Here is a 19,665-nt window from a genome sequence, read left to right as displayed (position 1 = left end):
TGCACTGTCTCACTGGGGGTCGTCTTGGTTTCTTCTTCTTCTTTTTTTTTTTTTTGCCACACGGTGTGGCTTATGGGATCCTAGCTCCCTGACCAGGGATTGAGTCCGGGCTCTTGGCAGTGAAAGCGCAGGGTGGACTGCCAGGGAATTCCCTGGGGCTTGGTTTCTTGTCTCTACCTGTTGCTTATCTATCCTGGCCATCTCTTTCTAAGACTGGCTTTGTTTCTCCAAACACAGTGGGAGAAATGGCCACCCCAGCTGGGAACTGCATCAAGACTTTCAGCTCCGGGCCATTAATGACCTGTGTGGTAACTCCATGTCCCACTTCCAAATATCAAGGGCACAGGTGCTGATTGGCCCAGCTTGGGTTAGAAGAGAAACCTGATTGGTCTGGCTTGGGTAGACTATCTACTGATCAGCCAGTCAGGTGTGGCCAAGAGAGCAGCAGTAGGTAGGGTAAACCTGGTTGGGGAATGTGCATTCTCAGAGAAAGGGGTGTGTGGCTGAGGAGACACCTAAAGAACCATCTAGTTCAAGGAGTGAAGAAAGGACATTGCCATTGTGGGTTGCAATGTTGATATGATAAAGATTAACACGTCCTTTGAAAGACCTCAAATACAGTGGAGCCACATAGGCATTACATTTAACTTATGCAAATTCAAATATTTGTATTCAACCAAAGTATTTTTTTCCCACACAATTTGGCTTCCAAACATGAGCCAGCTACTTAACTACTGCCTGACCAAGTGATCTTTTCTGGTGCTGGAGATTGCTGTTTTGGATTTTGGGGATATGGTACAGTATAAGTAATATGTTCTTTATGGAAAACTGCTGGGATTTTCAAGATTATTTTTAAGGTCAGGTGATGCTCCCCCTTCTCACTGTGTAAGAAGTACCTTTAGTGGAAGATCATGCCAATCATTTTTCCCATTTCCTTCTAGTTTTAATCAGTATAAAGAATGCATTTGGTTTTAAAATATCAAAATACTTTTATTGTGGCTTTTTAAAAATAAAAAATAAATGATATTCATGGCTTCTGGCTCTTCCTCCTGTTTTGTTTGGTGGTCTCTGGCCGTACAAGAAAGGCAGGGAGAGAACAGATGGCTGGAGAGAAGGCAAAAATGAGGGTCTCTTCAAACACCACAGGAAAGGGGTGTGTCCACCTGGGCAGTGTGTGTTCTTTGATGACTGGGTACTTGGTCTGTCCTGATGGCCTGGGACTTGACCTACTGGGCTGTCTTGGTGCGGCAGAATGGGCAGCGTGAGATGGAGTTAGAAACCTGGGTTCCAGCCCCAATTCTTCAATTTACTAGCTGTGTGACTTTAGGTGGGCCATTTAACCTCTCTGGGCCTCAGCTTCCTCATTTGTAAAATGGGGAACATAATGCTATTTACCTCCCAGGGCTTGAGAGAGGATTAGACAAGAAGTGTTTTGAACACCGCAGAGCGCCATATAAACATGACTCACTGTTATGGAAGCGATAAAACTGGCTGCTGTTCACATTTATTATAATCAATTCAGATATAAATGCACTATACCATGGCCCCAACAGCCCTGAGGTTACCATTCTGTCCTGTGGCCCCAGTACACGCCCTGGGTTTTCTCCACTGCGGGCTTCTCAGAGCTCCTTGGAGGTGTGACATTTGGGTTTGTCACTACCCAAACACATAATTGCATCTACCAGGCCTAGGAGTCTGAATTTCAAACTTAGTCTTCATATGCCTGTGTATGTTTACATTCATAATATCTGTGAAAAGAACCCCTCTCCTCACACACTCCAAAATACAGTATTGTGCAAAATACCAGTCTAGGAAGCAACACACTAGGGTAGCAACCTTTAATGTCCTAAAAAAGCATCTTAGTAGTTGGACGCAGAAGAGTTACACTGACTCACGGAGGATCACGCGAGGCCCAGCGGGACGACGTTTCTAGTTCCTTCCACCAGGTTTAGAAAACAGAAGGCTCTGGCTGGATTTGCTGGACATTTCTCTCTTCAGCATCTCCCTTCCTTGGTCCATCTTTGGGGTGCCTTTTCTGGCTCCAACCTACAACAAGCAAGAGCAACAAATGCCCAAACTCTATAATTGTAGGGAGATCCCCAAATATTTCTGAAATGGCATTTTTTTTTACTCAAAATAAAATCTTTGTTGTAAAAAATATTTATATATACACATAGACGTGAGCAAAACGAAGGTAAAATGATCCACCATTATCACACTACCCACAGGTAACCTTATTCACATTTTGGTGTACACTCTTCCAGATACACAGATAACGTTTTCTTCTGACATTTGCATCTTTTTTTGAACCAGGAGTTTCTGATGATAGGCAATTTCATTGGGATGGACTTTCTCTCGAAAAGCTGTTACTGAACTGAATGCCTTATGTCTCTGATGTCTTAGGAGGGTAAAATGCAGCATACTCTAGGGGGTCTGTCTAACCCTTTTCTGAGCACTACTCCTGGATCCAGGCAGCCATGTGTGTGACTCTGTCCCTGGTCATAGCTGATCGGGCACTTGGCACGGGCTGGGCTTTTAAGATGGTCACTCCCAGGATTTGGGTTATGGGTTCTAAGCTGCTACTTGCTTCCTGGGCTGGTCCTTTGAACTGGGGGACCATGAGGTCATTCCTTCCTGTCACATGACTGGAGAGAGCAGAGATCAGGGGAGCCACACAGAGACACAGAGAGGAGATACGGCCTGTGTGTGCGTGTGCGCATGCTTGTGTGTGTGTAAAAGAGATGATGCCTGAGATCTGATGGCTTACCAGTTCTATTTCGAGGCCAGGCTCTCTTTCAGCTCCCAGTTTTTATGAGGCACTCACCCCTATATCCTTAAAAAAGCCCCCTCCACCCCCCTTTTTTTTTTTTGCGGTACGCAGGCCTCTCAGTGTTGTGGCCTCTCCCGTTGCGGAGCACAGGCTCCGGACGTGCAGGCTCAGCGGCCATGGCTCACCGGCCCAGCCGCTCCGCGGCATGTGGGATCTTCCCAGACCGGGGCATGAACCTGTGTCCCCTGCATCGGCAGGCGGACTCTCAAACACTGCGCCACCAGGGAAGCCCAAGGCCCACTCTTGGGGAAGGAGTCGCCCAAGTTACACTTGGCAAGGAACCTGGAGGAAACCTTTCTGTACTGAGGAGATCTTAAACACCAAACTTCTAAGCTCAGGCTGGAGGGCAGGGAGAATGGGAAGTTGGCTCTTTGCTCTTAGCCGAAGCACCATCTGCCCCGCTTCTGTTAAAGCCAGAGGCAGCGTGAAGTTCCAGGGGGTCTCACATCTCAGAGAAGCACAATGTTCCCACAACATCCGGGGCCCATCCCAATATCTCCTCTGCCATTTCACATCCGCAGGTGGTCCTCAGACAAAACCTAGATGTAGGGCAGTTTCTGCCTCCTCCCAGCTCAGTCATATATGTGAGTGAATAAGTAACAAACTTCCAGTCGTTTCTACTTTGCAGGGTGGCAAACGTCTCAGATCAAGTGGGGCCCTCAGGATGCTCTCTATCCTCTTAACATCCTGCTCTGGGGAGTAACCACCTTCTGGTCTTAGCACAAGGATGCTGGTTGAGAAGCTTCTATTTTTCAAATATATCCCTCACCTAGAATATCTTCGTTTCTTCCCATGATAATTTGGTTGCCTCAGCATGACTGTGGCCTTTTATCAAACTTGAATGTCTCCTATCTCATATTCAACCAAAATGTGTTTGGCTTTCTAGCTTCCTGAGAGCTCGCCTCTACTGTCTGCAAAGTGGGAACGTGGACTGGCTTAATTCCAGTTCCAGGGCTGATTTGTCAATGGCAATGTTTCAACATGTTCAAGATTTCATAGTCTTAATTCTCAACTTTGAAGAGAATTCTAGAGGATGCTTCCTTGAAATTTCAGAGAAATGCCACTGGAAATGTATCAGGTTTATTACCTGGAGGTTTCTAACCTAAAGGAGGAAAAGCTAGCACTCACCTGGGTGTCAGATCTGCACTGATTCCCAGCTCTCCTACTGAGCTGTGTGGCTCTGGACAAAGAAAGTCTCTGAGCCTCAGACACCTCATCTGTAAATTGGGTATAATAACAACACCCACCCCATAGGGTTGTTGTGAAGCTTAAAAGAGATACTGCACGTCGAGTGTTTGGCTCTGTGCCCGGCACATGTCAAATGCTCAATACATAATAGATGTGGGATAACTGTCCACTGGGCTTCCTGCTGACGTTCTAGGGTTTTCTCTCTTCTCTCTTCTGGCTCACCTGGAAATGTGAGTTCTGCATCTTTGAGTTCTTCATCAGCTCTCCAAACATTCGTCTCTTTAACACAGAAAGAATATTGACAAAATTTAGCGTATGTTCTTCTTTGCCTTTTGCATCAGAGAAAAATGGATTTTTCTCAACTTTCAGATGCTACCCATTTGGATGGAATGTTGAGCCTTCCTAGGTGAGGAGGTGAGGATAGAGGTCTGCAGAAGGGGGTGTGGCTTTGGGGCAACGCTACACTGTCCTGCTGCACCTTTTAGGGAATCTCTGTTCCAGATTCCAGCAGAGAAGGAGGTGGTCAACCAAGAAGGCTATGAAGGATACTGTATTCTTCTTGGAGGACAGATCTGCTTTAGCTGGAAGCAGAGCCTCCTAGATCAGTGGAAGAGGCTGTAGATGTCCAGTGGCTTTCCACCCAGTGGAAATGTTGAAAGCCCCAGTGGCTAACCTCCCTGGCAGGGACTACAGGGGCCTGTTGGGAAGCCAGCATCACTGAAAACCTGGAGCTTGCCGCTCCCCTGGGGTTTGATTACTATTGCTGACCCTGATCTGCTCAAGACCCTGCACCTCAGGGGCAGCTCATCAAAGAAAGAGCATCCCCTAGGCACTGGAGACACAAAAGTGAGAGGGAACTGGGGTCTCCCTTGCAGACTGACACTCCGCAGGTGAATGTGCAGTGGTGTCAGGAAGGAGACGTTCTCCTAGAGCCCTGAGCATCCACTGGGGTCGCCAACCTGATTCCTACAGCGGCCAGGAAAGGAAAAGAAGTGGGTGAAGTGAGCTGGGGTGGTGGTGGACAGCAGCAAACACACGAGCCCAGGGCCTTTCTAAGGGGCCTGGAAGATGGAGGCTTGTGATGGTGGCTTGTGGGTCTGTGGGCCTAGGGTCGCCAGATCTTCCAAGTTTCCCAGAGAAGCTGGAAATCCAGAGTATTCCAGGAAACTGCCCTATTTTGAAATGTAACTTAAAAAAAAATCCCATGAGCCAAATGGAATATATCTGTGGGCTGCCATCTTGCGACACCTGCTTCAGAACCTCCCTGCTTGGTGTCTAGTTGGTGCTCAGTAAATGTTGGAGGGGTTGCCAGATAAAATACAGGATGCCCAGTTAAATCTGAATTTCAGAATGAAGCCAACAAATTTGTGAGTGTGAATATGCCCCGTGTAATAGTTAGGACATTTATACTGAATAGCTTTTGTTGTTTATCTGAAATTAAAATTTAACTGGGCATCGTGTTTTTGGTTTGTTTGTTTTCCCCTAAATCTGGCAACCCTACCGGGTAGTCACAAAACTCAGGGAGGAAATAAGGCTGTCTTTTGGGACAGGGCATAGGTGCTTACAAGATTCTTCCATTCTCCCAGAAGGATGCTAACTCTACCCTCAGAGGACTGTCTGTGAAGGCTGATGGGCCCGTATTGAACTGACAGTTGCCCTCCAGGCATTTTCCGTGGAGAAGGCCTCGAGCCTGCAGCCACTCAGTATTTATCACAAACTCAGTTGAGACAATCACTATCCAAATTCCCAGATATTATAAAGCAGGGGTTAGTTTTAAACCAACAGCCTTCTTTTCTCCCACCCCATCCCCCGCCTTTTTTTTTGCAGAACCGTTTATCCAAGCAAAATCCCATGAGGAACTTGGGGTATAAGATAATGGAGAGCTTCTCTGGCGGGAGAAAGGTGTGTGTGCTTTGAGAGTCACACCTTTCCATGGCACCCAAAGGCTCCAGGGAACCCCAGTTTGAACATTGCTGCAAAATTCCTTCCTGGATTAAGTTCCGTCAGTGGGCAACTGGGCACTGAAGGGCAGAGCCTGGCCCCTGTGCACCTGCTTTTCCTGAACTTTACTGAACACACTGGGATGTGATGAAGGGGGTGCGGGAGGGTCTTTTTCTTTAGCCTTCTTCTATCCGTATGCTGCATAGGCCTGGCCACATGGTTCTACTTCATCATTGTGGGCGGAAGAGTACCACCCCAAGCCCCTCCCATCCCACGCTCCTCCTACACAACATCTACCAATTGTGGGGCTTCCCTGGTGGAGCAGAGGTTGAGAGTCCGCCTGCCGACGCAGGGTTCGTGTCCCGGTCCAGGAGGATGCCACATGCCGCAGAGCGGCTGGGCCCGTGAGCCATGGCCGCTGAGCCTGCGCGTCCGGAGCCTGTGCTCCACAACGGGAGAGGCCACAACAGTGAGAGGCCTGCGTACCGCAAAAACAAACAAACAAACAAACAAAACACAGAAGTGGCACGGAGGAAGCCAGAATCTTGAGAATACCTGGGCCCAAGGAAATCTTGGAAGATAGTGAGTTAAAGAGAATAGTGAGGATAATGACGATGGTAGGAGAGGGTGAATGCTTTGTGGTCCTATGTGCTAAGGCTTTTGTATACAAGCTCCAATTGGGAAGGCTACGAGCTAGGTGCCATTTTTATTCTCATCTTAAAGAAGAGGGATCTGAGCTAATTAAGCAGAGGGAAGGTTAGGGGCTTTTCCTGGCTGAGACCACAAGGCAAAGTGGTGGTCACGCCCCCTAGCCAGGACTTGATTGGCTGGAGATTTGATTGGCAGGAGAGCTGAGCGGCTTCTCCTGCCAGAAGCAGCCGGTGCCCTTCAGCCTTTCTTCCACTTCAAGCCCTAAGAAAGGGCTTGCGTGCTTCCCAAGTGGCAACTTCTGTGCATTTAAAAATTTCCTCTTGAAAATCCCAGCCTTAGCCCTTTCACAAAAGGTATCTGGGTCCTTTCTTGGCCGTGGCCTAGTCGTATTCACCAAAGAGAAGAGCGCGTCCCATAAGAGCTGGCAGCTTTGGGAGGACCGGGGAAGGCGTCAGCTGGCAGGAAGCTCCCTGAAAGAAATAGAGGAATCCCCACCCATCCATGAGCTGCCTATTCTTCCCCCTTAGAAACGGGGCTTGTGATGTGCCAGGCACTGCAGGCATTTTGCCATTTAACCCTCCCACTGCCCCACGGAGTAGGCCCCTTGCTAACAGTTTTGGTTGCTTTTGTTGAGGAACCTGGGATACAGAGGTCAAGCCACTTACTCAGGGTCATTCGGGGCAGCGGTGGGGCTTGACCCCTATTTGTTTGACTCCAAATCTGGCCTCTGAACTCTGAGAGACACTGCCGGCTTCTTGGGTGATGTGGGAAGTGGATTCGAGTGAGCACGGCCTGGGCCGCGGTTCCCGTCCCTCTGCCACATGGACAGAGCCACAGACCCAGTTCGCTGTGAAGGCCCAGCATCTTATACCAAGTCTCATTTTCACAGCCAGCGATATTAGTGTGGAAATAGGACTTTTGATTCTTGAAAGGTCTGCTTGGTGAATAGATGGTCAAAAATTAAAACTACAAACTCCATTTTTTTTTGGGGGGGGCAATTCTGAGGCTAAAGATGTGTAATTTCATCTCAGTGCTTCAACACTGCCACCTCTGTGAACGGGTGAAGAGTTTCAAAGTTTCATACAGGAGGCTAAAAACCTAAGGCTCCTTGTGAAAATACTAAGTGTAAAACTTAGAAAAGAGGAATTCTACTTTCTGTTAATTTCTGCTTAAAGACAACGAAGATATACTCCCTGGAAGGAACAGATGCCAAGACAGATATATACAAGTGCCCTTTAGGATCCAGCAAAACTTTAAAATGTATTATTGTTTTCTTCCTGACAAACAGGCTGGCCTGTCCCTTGCACTGTGTATGAATGAGGCAGCCCATGAATAATGCATGTGAAGCCTGATTATGTAAATCCTCAGGTTTTCAGTACATGACAATGGCTTTTTTTGGGCCCTTCTCTGTCCCATTCTGTGGTCTGGTGTCTCTGCTTTGGGGCCTAGTCTGCCAAGCCCTGGGGGTGGGGGCGGCATTTCGGGGAGGGGTGAGCTCTCCAGAGGGCACATCAAAGGGAAAGTCACAACTCTGTCACTGGCCCAGCTCTCCCTGGCATTGCTTGGTGTGAAAGGAAACTGTCCTCTGCCTGAGGCAGCCCGATGACACATGCAGACTAAGGCCTGTGATGTTTAATTCACAGCAGTGAGCACTGGAAACACCGCATCCAGGCTCCCTCAGAGCAGGACAGCCACTTTTCATTTCTGGGGCTCTAAGCCAGAGAGCCTGTTGTCTGGAAACCTGTTGCCTGGAAGGTTCGCAGGATGGAGGGCAGGCTTCTGCAAGGAACTATCTGACCATCACCTCCTGGTTGAGGAGAAGGGCACCCTTCTATGACCTTGGCCTCCTTAGAGCTCATGCAGGCAACAAACACACACATGCAAATACACACACATGCAAACACACAGCACATACTCACATGTACACACATACACGCAAGCATGCGTGTACAAATACACAGCCCCAAGTCAGAAAGACTGGAGTACTATTCTGGCTACTCAGAAGAGCAAACCCAAATCTTTATTCTCAGAGAGCTTATTCCTCGGTGTATCCCTGGCACCTGGCAGAACAATGAAAATCAGAAGCGCCGCCTTTAAAAACACTCGGGCTGTTCACTCAACTGATTGTGGTCATCATTGCAGGAGGCAGGGAAGTCAGATCATGATGCTGGACACCCTTAAGCTCAGTACAGTGCTGTGTGTCAACTATGTCTCAATAAAACTGGTAGAAAAAATAGTTATCTGGATAGAAAAAACAAGATAAAATACACGAATTATCAAAAGTTAAAAAAATACAGACGAGCTAGACTATGAGTCTCAGAAAGCACTGTTCACAACAGCCAGGACATGGAAGCAGCGTAAATGTCGATGGAGGAGTGGATAAAGAAGATGTGGTACAAATATACAGTGGAATACTACTCAGCCATAAAAAAGAGCGAAGTAATGCCATTTGCAGCAACATGGATGGACCTAGAGACTATCATACTATGTGAAGTAAGTCAGACAAAGACAAATATCCTATTATATCACTTATATGTGGAATCTAAAAAAAATGATACAGGGCCTCCCTGGTGGCGCAGTGGTTGGGAGTCCGCCTGCCGATGCAGGGGATACGGGTTCGTGCCCCGGTCTGGGAGGATCCCATGTGCCGCGGAGCGGCTGGGCCCGTGGGCCATGGCCGCTGGGCCTGCGCGTCCGGAGCCTGTGCTCCGCGACGGGGGAGGCCACAGCAGTGAGAGGCCCGCATACCGCAAAAAGAAAAAAAAAAAAAAAAAAAAAAAAAATGATACAAATGAGCTTAGTTACAAAACAGAAAGAGACTCACAGACTTTGAAAACAAACTTATGGTTACCAAAGTGGAAATGTGGTGGGGAGGGATAAATTAGGAGTTTGGGTTTAACATATACACAATATTATATATAAAATATATAATCAACAAGGACCTACTGTATAGCACAGGGAACTCTACTCAATATTCTGTAATAACTTATATGGGAAAGAATCTGAAAAAGAATAGATATATGTATATGTATAACTGAATCACTTTGCTGTACACCTGAAACTAACACAACTCTGTAAATCAACTATACTCCAATATAAAATAAAAATTAAATTAAAAAAAAAGAAAGTTAAAAAAAATAGAGGCAAGCTAGACTGAGTCTCAGAGAGGTTAAGCTAACACATATATATGGAATCTAAAAAAAAAAAAAAAAAGAAGTTTCTGATGAACCTAGGGGCAGCCCGGAATAAAGACACAGATGTAGAGAATGGACTTGAGGAAATGGGGAGGGGGAAGGGTAAGCTGTGATGAAGTGAGAGAGTGGCATGGACATATATACACTACCAAATGTAAAATAGAAAGCTAGTGGGAAGCATAGCACAGGGAGATCAGCTCATTGCTTTGCGACCACCTAGAGGGGTGGGATAAGGAGGGTGGGAGGGAGACGCAAGAGGGAGGGATCTGAGGATATACATATGCATATAGCTGATTCACTTTGTTACACAGCAGAAATGAACACAACACTGTAAAGCAATTATACTCCAATAAAGATGTTAAAAAAAAAAAAGCTGCCTGAAGTCACACAGTAAATGGCAGAACAAGAGTCTAAACCTAAGTCTGCCTAATGCTAAAGCTATTCTGCCACCTTCCTTTGCAATGAGCGAATGCATTCTGTGCTGCCTGGATCCCACTGGGACCTCAGTTGGCTGTTTCTAAAGGGAGCTGAGGGGCAGCCTCAGAGGCTCTGCTCCGAGCAGGGACCTCTCACCTTCTGCTGCCTGATCGCCCTGGTGACCCTCTTCTCCTGGTGCAGCCGCTCTTCCATGTGCGCCAGGGCCTCCTTCAGCAGCGCCTTTTCTTCGGCCTCTTTGCAGATGTCGTCCTTCAGCTTTGCCACCTGTGACTGGTACATCTGAACCGACACTTTGCTCTGCCTGAGCACACAGGAGAGACAAAGTCTCTTTTCTCCTCAGCTTTCTCACTCACCACCAATGCTCCCGACCTGGGAGATCCTCAGAACACTTCCATATATGCCTGGCTTCGCGGTTTCCTTACAAGTGGGGGGAAGGCTGAAGATGTGGGGACTAGAGGGCAGAATAAATAGCCCATTGGCTGTGGACGTGCAGCATGAAGGGGGCATAGGTTATGCTACCAGCCCCTCCCAATTTCCCAGAGAGGGTGGGGGAACGGATACCACTGAAAATAGGATGGAATTATGAAAAGCACACACATGGTGAAACATCAGACACATTTATAAAAGGTGCACCTTATTCCTTAACAGTAGGGTACTTTAACTGCTGCTTTCTTGCCCAGAGACTTGGGTCCATCAGGCCCTGAGTCACCATCCCGCCTGCCCCCCTCCACACCCAGGCCTCTGTCTTCTTGTTCTGGTCCCTACGGGTCTGCAGCTGCACCGAGGTTTAGCCTGGAGAATGGAGGCCTGGGCCTTTTGCCGGAGACATGGGCCATATTTGAGCTGTTCAATGTCCTTCTCGTATCGTCTCAAAAGCTCTTCTTTTCTCTGCAGCTGGTTCTTGAGTAGGGTGATCTTATCAAACACCAGGTACAGGTCTCTTTGTCGAAGCTGGTAGACTCTCTCCCTCTCTTTTGGGGAGAGGTGTTTCATGGACACGTGACCTGACATACCTTTGATGTTCATCAAAGTCCCGAGGGTTTTGCTCATGTCCATGTACTATGAGAAAGCATTTCGCAGGTAAGAGGCCTGGCCCAAGACCACTGGTGGCCCCTTTGAGGAGGCAAACGTCTAATTCTGTTTCATTCATTTTCTGCAGTTGCAGAGAAGAAACACATGCTTTGCAAATGAGTGCATTTGGGGTTTCTAGTACGACTTTCATTTTCCCCCGCATCCATTTACACTATGCCTTTTTGAGAATTGGGGGGAAGTGGGGAGGGGGAATGACAACAGACATAAACATTCATTCTTACTACCCAGTCTTGCAAGGAATTGGGCTCTGCAATTTCCAGCCCATGCTGGGATAGGAGATGGGTCTCGTGGAGCTACTGTAACAACTAAACATGTATGTGGAGTTGATGTTTAAACTACCTGCAGGGCACGCAGGTTTGGACAGGAGGGGACTGATGCTGGGTATACCTACCAGCTTTTCACTAAGATCTAAAGCGTCAGCCACATCCATTTTCCTTAACTTCTCAGAGACCATGATGGACCCTGGGCTGGAAAGGCCATTTTGAGGCTGAAATAAAAAAAAGAAGAAAAACTCTCTTGGCATTCCATTATGATTTTCTACATCCAGAAGAATAACCCAAAGAATAATGGAAGAACTGGAAAGATACTAAAGAATAATTTGAGAGAGTTAATTTTTTAACATCTTTATTGGAGTATAATTGCTTTACAATGGTGTGTTAGTTTCTGCTGTATCAAAAAGTGAATCAGCCTCTTTTGGTGGAACCAGGCTTCGGAGTTCCCTTCCAAGATGGCCGAAGGCAATTCTCCATACAAGGCCGTGGCAACAAAGTGTAGACGCAGCCGCACCAAATTCACAGAAGAGCAATTGAAAATCCTCATCAATGCATTCAACAAAAAACCTTACCCGGGTTATGCCTTCAAACAAAGACTTGCTTTGGAAGTCAACACTGAAGAGTCTAGGATCCAGATATGGTTTCAGAATCGAAGAGCTAGGCACAGGTTCCCGAAAAGACCTGAGAAGAACTTAGACTTAAGACAAGACCGAGCTTACCCTGAAGAGAACATTCAAGGTGTGAGAGACAGACGATGTCGTACCAGCTACACTTCTTCCCAATTACAAACTCTCATGAATGCATTCATGGAAAACCCTTATCCTGGGATTGATTCCAGACAGCAACTTGCTGAAGATATTGGGGTTCCAGAGTCAAGAGTCCAGATTTGGTTTCAAAACTGAAGATCTAGACTCTGTATCCGGAAAAAAAGAGAACCCGAAGAAGCTTCAGCCCAAAGACAAAACCAGGGACAAGATCTCTGAGATGGGTGCGTTCAAGGTTTACAGAATGGCACTCCCTAGTGACTGTTTTATTTCCCTGGAGCCAGAACAAGGTGAACAGAGAGACAAATTCAGTGTATTTGATGTCATCAGCCTGGACTCCAGATCAGTTCTCTTCCTGGCAACATAACCTTCCAAACATACCTTCACCTTCTTCTTCATCTTCTGGAGACTGTAAACAGGACTTCAGGACTCAGAGGCAGATGATACAAAGTACCACACAGCCCTAGTGACTGAATCTAGATTCAGAGTTCAACAGATCTCGAGGACAATGAAAATAAACTTATTAATACCATTTTTATGGTCATACAAATAAATGACCGATTCAAGTAAAAATCATCAAAACATATGTGGTGTTGTGACTTTGATCAACTGTGCTGATGTACTGAAGCCTCCATAAAAACCCAGAAGGATGGGGTTCAGAGCTTCTGGGTTAGTGAACGCATGGCGGAGAGGAAAGCGATGTACTTGAAGAGGGCAGGGAAGCTCAGAGCCCCTTCTCACATACCTCGCCCTATGTAACCAACTGGCTGTTGACTCATATCCTTTAATATCTTTTGTAATAAATCTGTAATCTAGTGAGTTTCCTGAGTTCTGTGAGCCACTGTAGCAAATTAATCAGACCCAGGGAGAGGGGTTCATGGGAAACTCTGATTTATAGCCTGGTGGTCAGAAGTACAGGTAACAACCTGAACTTGAGGTTGGCATCTGAAGTCGGAGGAGGAGTTGTAACGGAGCAGGAGCTTATGGTGATTTTCCAGGACAGATCCCCCTACCCCCATATCCTCTGCCTGCTGTTTGTCTGTAGAAAAACTTTAGCTGAAGAATAAATTTAATCAGAGAAATAAGAAAAATGCAGAAATGAAGGAAAACAGTCAAACAAGATGAAATAATAGTTCAGCTATTAAACAAAGTCAAGGATCTTTAGTTCCTTCTCAAGGCTATAGATCATAATTCTGAGCCATATCCTTTAAGCTGTTTTGTAGATACTGAAACCCCACCAGAAGCACGAAGTTAACTACATGATAACCAGACTGTAGCCACAACATAAGAGCTAAGCCCATGTGCCACAAGTACCGAGCCTGCACTCTAGAGCCCACGAGCCACAACTACTGAGACTGCATGCTGTAACTACTGAAGCCCGCACACCTAGAGCCTATGCTCCACAAGAGAAGCCACCGCAATGAGGAGCCCGCGCACCACTACGAAGAGTGGCCCCCCCGCTCACTGCAACTAGAGAAAGCCCATGCGCAGCACCGAAGACCCAATGCAGCGAAAAATAAAAATAAATAATTTATTTAAAAAAAAAAAAAAAAGTGAATCAGCTATACGTATCCATATATTCCCATATCCCCTGCCTCTTGCGTCTCCCTCCCACCCTCCCTATCCCACCCCTCTAGGTAGACACAGAGCACCGACCTGCTCTCCCTGTGCGATGCAGCTGCTTCCCACGAGCTATCTATTTTACCTTTGGTAGCGTGTGTGTGTATATATGTCCACGCCAAGAGAGTTGGTTTTAAATCCAGTCTGACTCTGTGAACTGCTTTCTTTATGACTGTGCTCCTACCCCTTCAGAGCACGACTGCCTTTGAAATGATGCATCACTTGTGCCGTTCTTTGGCCACCGTCTCGTCTGTCTTCCCTTTAGGCCAGTGGTTCTCAACCGGGGGTGACTCTGGCCACCCTACCCCCTCCAGGACATTTAGCAATGCCTGGACACATTTGTGGTTGTCATAATTGCTGCTGGCGTCTAGTGGGTAGAGGACAAGGATGCTGCTAAACACCCCACGATGCATAGGGCAGTCTCCCAAACAAAGAGTTACCTGGCTCAAAAAATCAGTACCGCTGATGTTGAGAAGACAAGCTCCAGAAAAATGGGGACCATGCGGCTTTTGCTCACTATCTCCCTCCTTGTGCCCAGCATGGCACCTGGCACCGAGTGGTGCATAGTGGGCATGTTTGTGGAATGAACGAATGAAGGTTAAGTGGAAAATAGCCTCCCTCCTTTTTATTAAAGGAATCTCATTTCTGTGCAGCAGAAACCATACCCTCACAAAATTTGGCCCAACCTTCTCCTAGTTCTGGAACCTGGTGGGTGAGCATCACTTCAGACCCTTTCCAGAGACAATGCAGATAGTGTTTGCAGCTGCATCTCCCTAAGACCCCAACCAGCCAGCTGGCTGCTGGAAGCCCAAATGACTGCATGGAATGGCCACCAGTCTGAATAGGTTACCCGATCTGAACGACTACAAATAACCCTAATAAGCCTCCTTAAAAAATAAATTGGCTTTTAATGCTTGCCATGAGCATCTCTTAGCCCTAGCATTTGTTGGCACTACCCTGAAAACCTCTGAGATTAAAAACAAAACAACTAAAAAACTATAATGGCCCCCAAAGTGACTGTGATAGATAAGAGTGGACATATTTGTCTATGTATCTATGGAGATGAGAATAAAAGAGGGTATCTGAAGATGACAATAAACCGGGCAGATCTGCTGCAAAAAGAACCTGAGATGCTGCTCAGTGTCTTCAGCTACCCTGAGCTGCTTCCTCTGTACCTCTCCAGACGCCCCCTCTTTTCCTGAGGGGAGGGTCACTAAGGAAGAGCCTGGGCTACAGGATCCAAGCACACAGTCCCCACCCGGTCTCTGCAGGCTAGCAGACACACCACCAGGGACACACCCCTGGTGTGTCTTCAATCATTATTCTGTGACCTTCGGTGAGGTACTTGACCTCCTGAAGCCTTACTTTTTCTTATCTGTTAAATGGGGACAATAATAGTAACTATGACACAAGGCTGCTACGATCGTTCAATGACATAAGGCATGGAGCCGGCTGAGCTCAACGCCTGGCACACAGTAAGCAGTTCACAGATGTCAGCTATTCTTCCTCCTGCTCTTTCATTTAATTACTGCCAACCTTGGAGGATTGAGAGTTAGGAGGTTTCCTGCTCTGTGGTGTCAGTGGTGGGATGAGGGCTTGTTGCCAAGGAGAAGGTCTTGGAAGCAGGACCATCAGGACGTGAGATCCAGCTGAGCTCCCCACCTGGAGACGGTCCCTCTACTCCCAACCTCAGAGAAGGAAGGTTCGATTTTATCAGGAAGACCAACACGTTTCTGAAGACTCACATCTCTAGACGTGTGAGCAAATGTCTAGAAAAATTGTAGGAGAAAATGCTGGTACAGAGAGGATGGCTTTATTATGTTTTCCAAAAGCTGGTTTAGACCAGCTGCCGCAGCAAGCCACGCTGACCTGAGCTGTCCATTGTCATGTGTCAGTCAAACACCCGATCAAACATCCATTTAGGATACAGGGCACCTTCAACCTAACAATCAAATTACTTCTGAAAATCCTGGAAAACACAAACTATGCTCCCTAAGAAAGGAAGGTTTTCTTGGATAATACTCTTTAAATACTGTTTGACAATAATAACTATCATCTATTAAAGTGCTCGCTATGAGCTAGGCACTGGGATAAGCACTTTACATAATGATCTCCTTTAATTTTTCCATCATCATTTTACAGCTGGGAAATTGAAGTCCCAGAAAGGTTAGGAGGCTGCCCAAGGTCACAGAGCTTGCAGAGCTGGGATTAGGACACAGGTCTCTGATTCTAGAACTTGTGTCTTCTTAATCATCATGGCTCCCTTCTGCTGCCCTTTATGTGTTCATGTTTTTCAGTTTATAGCAAAAAGCAAATGTTAGGCAAGCTCATGACATACTGTTGTACATTAGCTTGTTGGATATTTTCTGCAGAATACAACATGTGATGTGAAAAGGAGGGCCCAGAGATTGACCTGGCCAGCATCAGTGCAATGCTATATCATGCTGTACATGATGGCAAGCCGCCTTTCTATTCAAACATTGGATCGGTGGTACGGCCAGGCACCGATCAGTCCATACAGGTGCCAGCCCATCAGGGAGGACCTGGCCTCGAACCAATGATGTATACAGTGGTGCCAGGGCACACGGCTCGTGTCTGTCCTCATGCCCACCCTCCCCACGTGTCAGTCAATGCAGAGACAAAGTTTCTTTGGTTACCGTTCCGATCTCTACTCTTGAAAAAGGTGGCAAGTCAGGTTTTACATCCAATATTTTCTGAACATTTTTTTCCATCCCGAGGGTCTTTAAGTCTAGAAATGATCCATCCATGTGGTCCTTGTGATCTATAAAAGAAATAATTTACACTCAAAAGAAAGGCTCAGGAAGAAGTTACTGCATGTAAAAGTCACAGCTGCTATTTACTGGACACTTACCACAGGCCAGTACTAATTAGTTCACCATCCTCCCTTGTCAGGTGAGGTATCGAGGCCCAGAGAGGTGAAATGACTTGTCCAAGGCCACACAGCTCATATGAGGCTGCAGCCTCCCAGGGCGGGGGCACTGAGGGGGAACCTTCGGCCACGGGTGTGAGGATGGACTTGAACCCAGGCTTCTGTGTCCTAGCCCAGGGCTCCACCCAGCAGCAAGCTTGGCTTCTTGAAAGCCCTATTCCCTCTAAACACGGTATTTATCCTGGGAAGTTCCCCAAGGTTGGTCCTTGCACAGCATCCGTCTATGAAAAAGTCCCAGGGGAGGCGCCATCATTCACCTGGTGTGATCACTGCTTGGCTGAGGCCCCACTGGGCGTGGGCACGCATGGGTATGCAGAGTTGGAGGGGATGGCATGTCAGAATGGAAGAGGTGGTTGGGTGAATGATGCCTCCCCCCCAAAGATGTCTGGGTCCTAATCCTTAGAGCCTATGAACATTACCTGACAGGGCAGAAGGACCTTTGCAGATGTGATGAAGGTAAGGATCTTGAGATGCGGGCTTATCCTGGATTAGCTGGGGGGACCCAATATAGGTGCATGGGTTCTTACAAGAAGCAGACACAGGGAGTCTGACTACAGACAGACAGAGACGGTGATGTGACAGAAGCAGAGAGTTGAAGGTGCTCCTCTGCCATGAGCCAAGGAAAGCGGGGAATTTTTATTTCCTCGCCTTTTCCAGTCTAGAGACTAGAAAAGGCAAGGAAACGGATTCTTTCCTAGAGCCTCCAGAAGGAACCAGCCCCTTGCCTTTACCTTAGCGAAACTGATTTTGGACCTTTGGCCTCCAGAACTGTAAAAGAATAAATATGAGTTGTGTTAAGCCCCTAAGTTTGTGGTAATTTGTTAGAACAGCCATAGGAAACTAATATGGGGGGTGAAGGCAGGAGGTAGGATGAGAGGTGGGGAAATGCAGTGCATGTTCTGGAAGAGCTTAATTGGGTTAGAGCAGATGATGGGGGAGGGGAGGAGTAGAGGGAAGAGTTGGGATGGAAAGCTGAGTTCAGTTTGTGGCCAGCCTAGAACAGTAGCCTAAAGAGTATAAACTTGATTTAAACATCACTGAAATGTCACGAGTGTGACCTGTGTGCCCGGCCCTCTGCCAAGCAATCAACGCATCACCCCACTGTATTGTCCCGCCATCGCCTCCTTTTACACATGAGGCGGTCGGGCTCTGAGACCTGTGGCTGCTGGACGCCACACAGCTGGCAAATGGCTGAGCCAGGGCTTGGGATCACAGTGGTGTGACTCCAGGGTCTGAGTCACTGCTATTTCAGCTTCTGATGGAGCAGTGAGTTGGCTTAATGAAGGGTGATTTTTTTTTTTCAGAAAAATAACCGGGATGTATCAGAGACGAAGGAGCCAGCAGCATTTCTCAGCTGCAGCATCTCGACGTGTTGGGCGGGACAGTCCTCGTCGTGGGAGCCGTCCTGGGCACCGTAGGACGTTTAGCAGCATCCCTGGCCTCCACCTACTGGCTGCCAGGAGCATCACCCACCCAAGCTGTAATTATGAAAGATGAGAGGGTTTCAAGAAAGCAAACCGAGAGGGTTGGGTAGGCCAGAGAGAACATGGCGGGGGGAGGAAGCTGGGGCTTCAGTGCAGGGGGGGCCACGTCAGTTGCCAAAGAGGCAAAGACAATGTGGGAAGTTGGTGGTGAGCACACAGGGTGTAATGCACTTCAAGGTCTTAGTGGGACAGGAGTACAAGCAGTAGAAAAGGAGCTAAAGAAGCAGTGGTCCCAGTGAAGATGCACCAGCTTGAAGTGCATGTTTGATGACGAAGGAGAAAGATGGAGTGGGAGGCTGTAGACGCTGAAGAAGGAGGTCGTGATTCAGGAGCTTGTGCACAAGGTGGTCTGGGAGGGAGAGAGAAGGGGAGACTCAGGGAGGGAAGAGCTGCATTTGGAAAGAGAACGTAGTGAGGGAAGATGGAGGGAAAGGAGGAAAGGTGGGTGCGGAGAGAGACAGGAGGGGAGCTGAATAGGCTCGTGCCTGGGCCCTTGACCTCTGACAATGCCACTTGCTGAGAATTTCCAGCTTGGAAGAGTGAGAATAATAATATTATAATAATAGCTATTCAGTATTAACCACTTGCCGTGTGCCAGGCACCATGCCAGAAGTTTACCACGTGATATTTTCTGATCATTACAAACAGCCTAGCAAGGAAATGTGTTTGCATTTATAGGTGAGACACAGACGCCCAGCAAGGTTAAGCTATGGAGCTGGTAAGCAGTAGGATCAGAATTCAGACCTAGGTCTCTCATTCTCTTTTCAGAGAGACTAGAGGCTGGAGAGTGAAGCGCTGGGCTGGCTTATGTGAAGGGTGCGTGAGGAGAGGGGCACTGGGTGGATCCCGAGATGGCAGAGATGGGTGATGCAGACTTGGGCTGTTGGAAAGAGGGATTTTCTTCTCTGGGAGAAGCAGCAATTCTTGATTATAGTTCTGGTTACAAAATTTACACATGCCTGTTACACAAATCCAAACAGGGCAGAAACCCATAAAGTGGAAAGTGTCCCCCCGCTGTATCCTCAGTGGCCGGCACACAGTAGGGCTGCAATAAATAGTTGTTGAACGACTGAGGGAAAGTCAAGGCTTACGCAGTCTTATCATGCTGGGATAATACTCTCAACACTTTTATGTCTTTTCCTCCAGATTTCTCCTGTGGTTGGATATTGGCATTTGAAAAAAAAAAAAAAAGAAAAAAAAGGGGAGAACACTGTGCATATTGTATTACAACTTTCTTTTTT

At 47.3% G+C, this 19,665-nt stretch overlaps 2 protein-coding genes and 1 pseudogene across 3 annotated transcripts in view; all 3 read right to left on the bottom strand.

Annotated features, from left to right (window-relative positions):
* The window catches only part of LOC309808828 (centrosomal protein of 78 kDa-like), a 1,511,271-nt pseudogene that overhangs the window by 1,009,125 nt on the left and 482,481 nt on the right, over positions 1-19,665 (bottom strand). The gene's annotated exons all lie outside the window — the stretch shown is intronic.
* LOC309807088 (uncharacterized protein) overlaps positions 1-19,665 on the bottom strand; it is a 457,860-nt gene that overhangs the window by 198,736 nt on the left and 239,459 nt on the right. The gene's annotated exons all lie outside the window — the stretch shown is intronic.
* LOC309807991 (forkhead-associated domain-containing protein 1-like) overlaps positions 1-19,665 on the bottom strand; it is a gene marked incomplete at its 5' end in the record, with an annotated part of 107,191 nt that overhangs the window by 2,847 nt on the left and 84,679 nt on the right. The window contains 5 exons of the mRNA XM_082627999.1: positions 1,896-2,046; positions 10,378-10,543; positions 11,081-11,301; positions 11,726-11,821; positions 16,648-16,767. Coding sequence (XP_082484125.1) covers positions 1,930-2,046; positions 10,378-10,543; positions 11,081-11,301; positions 11,726-11,821; positions 16,648-16,767 — 720 coding nt within the window. The 3' untranslated portion in view covers positions 1,896-1,929. The remainder of the gene's footprint in view (positions 1-1,895; positions 2,047-10,377; positions 10,544-11,080; positions 11,302-11,725; positions 11,822-16,647; positions 16,768-19,665) is intronic.

The sequence above is a fragment of the Mesoplodon mirus genome, assembly GCF_964341445.2.
Source record: "Mesoplodon mirus genome assembly, chromosome: 7".
NCBI classification, from domain to species: Eukaryota; Metazoa; Chordata; class Mammalia; order Artiodactyla; family Ziphiidae; genus Mesoplodon; species Mesoplodon mirus.
Note: the sequence above shows the minus strand (reverse complement) of the source record. Positions and strands in the feature narration are given on the sequence as shown.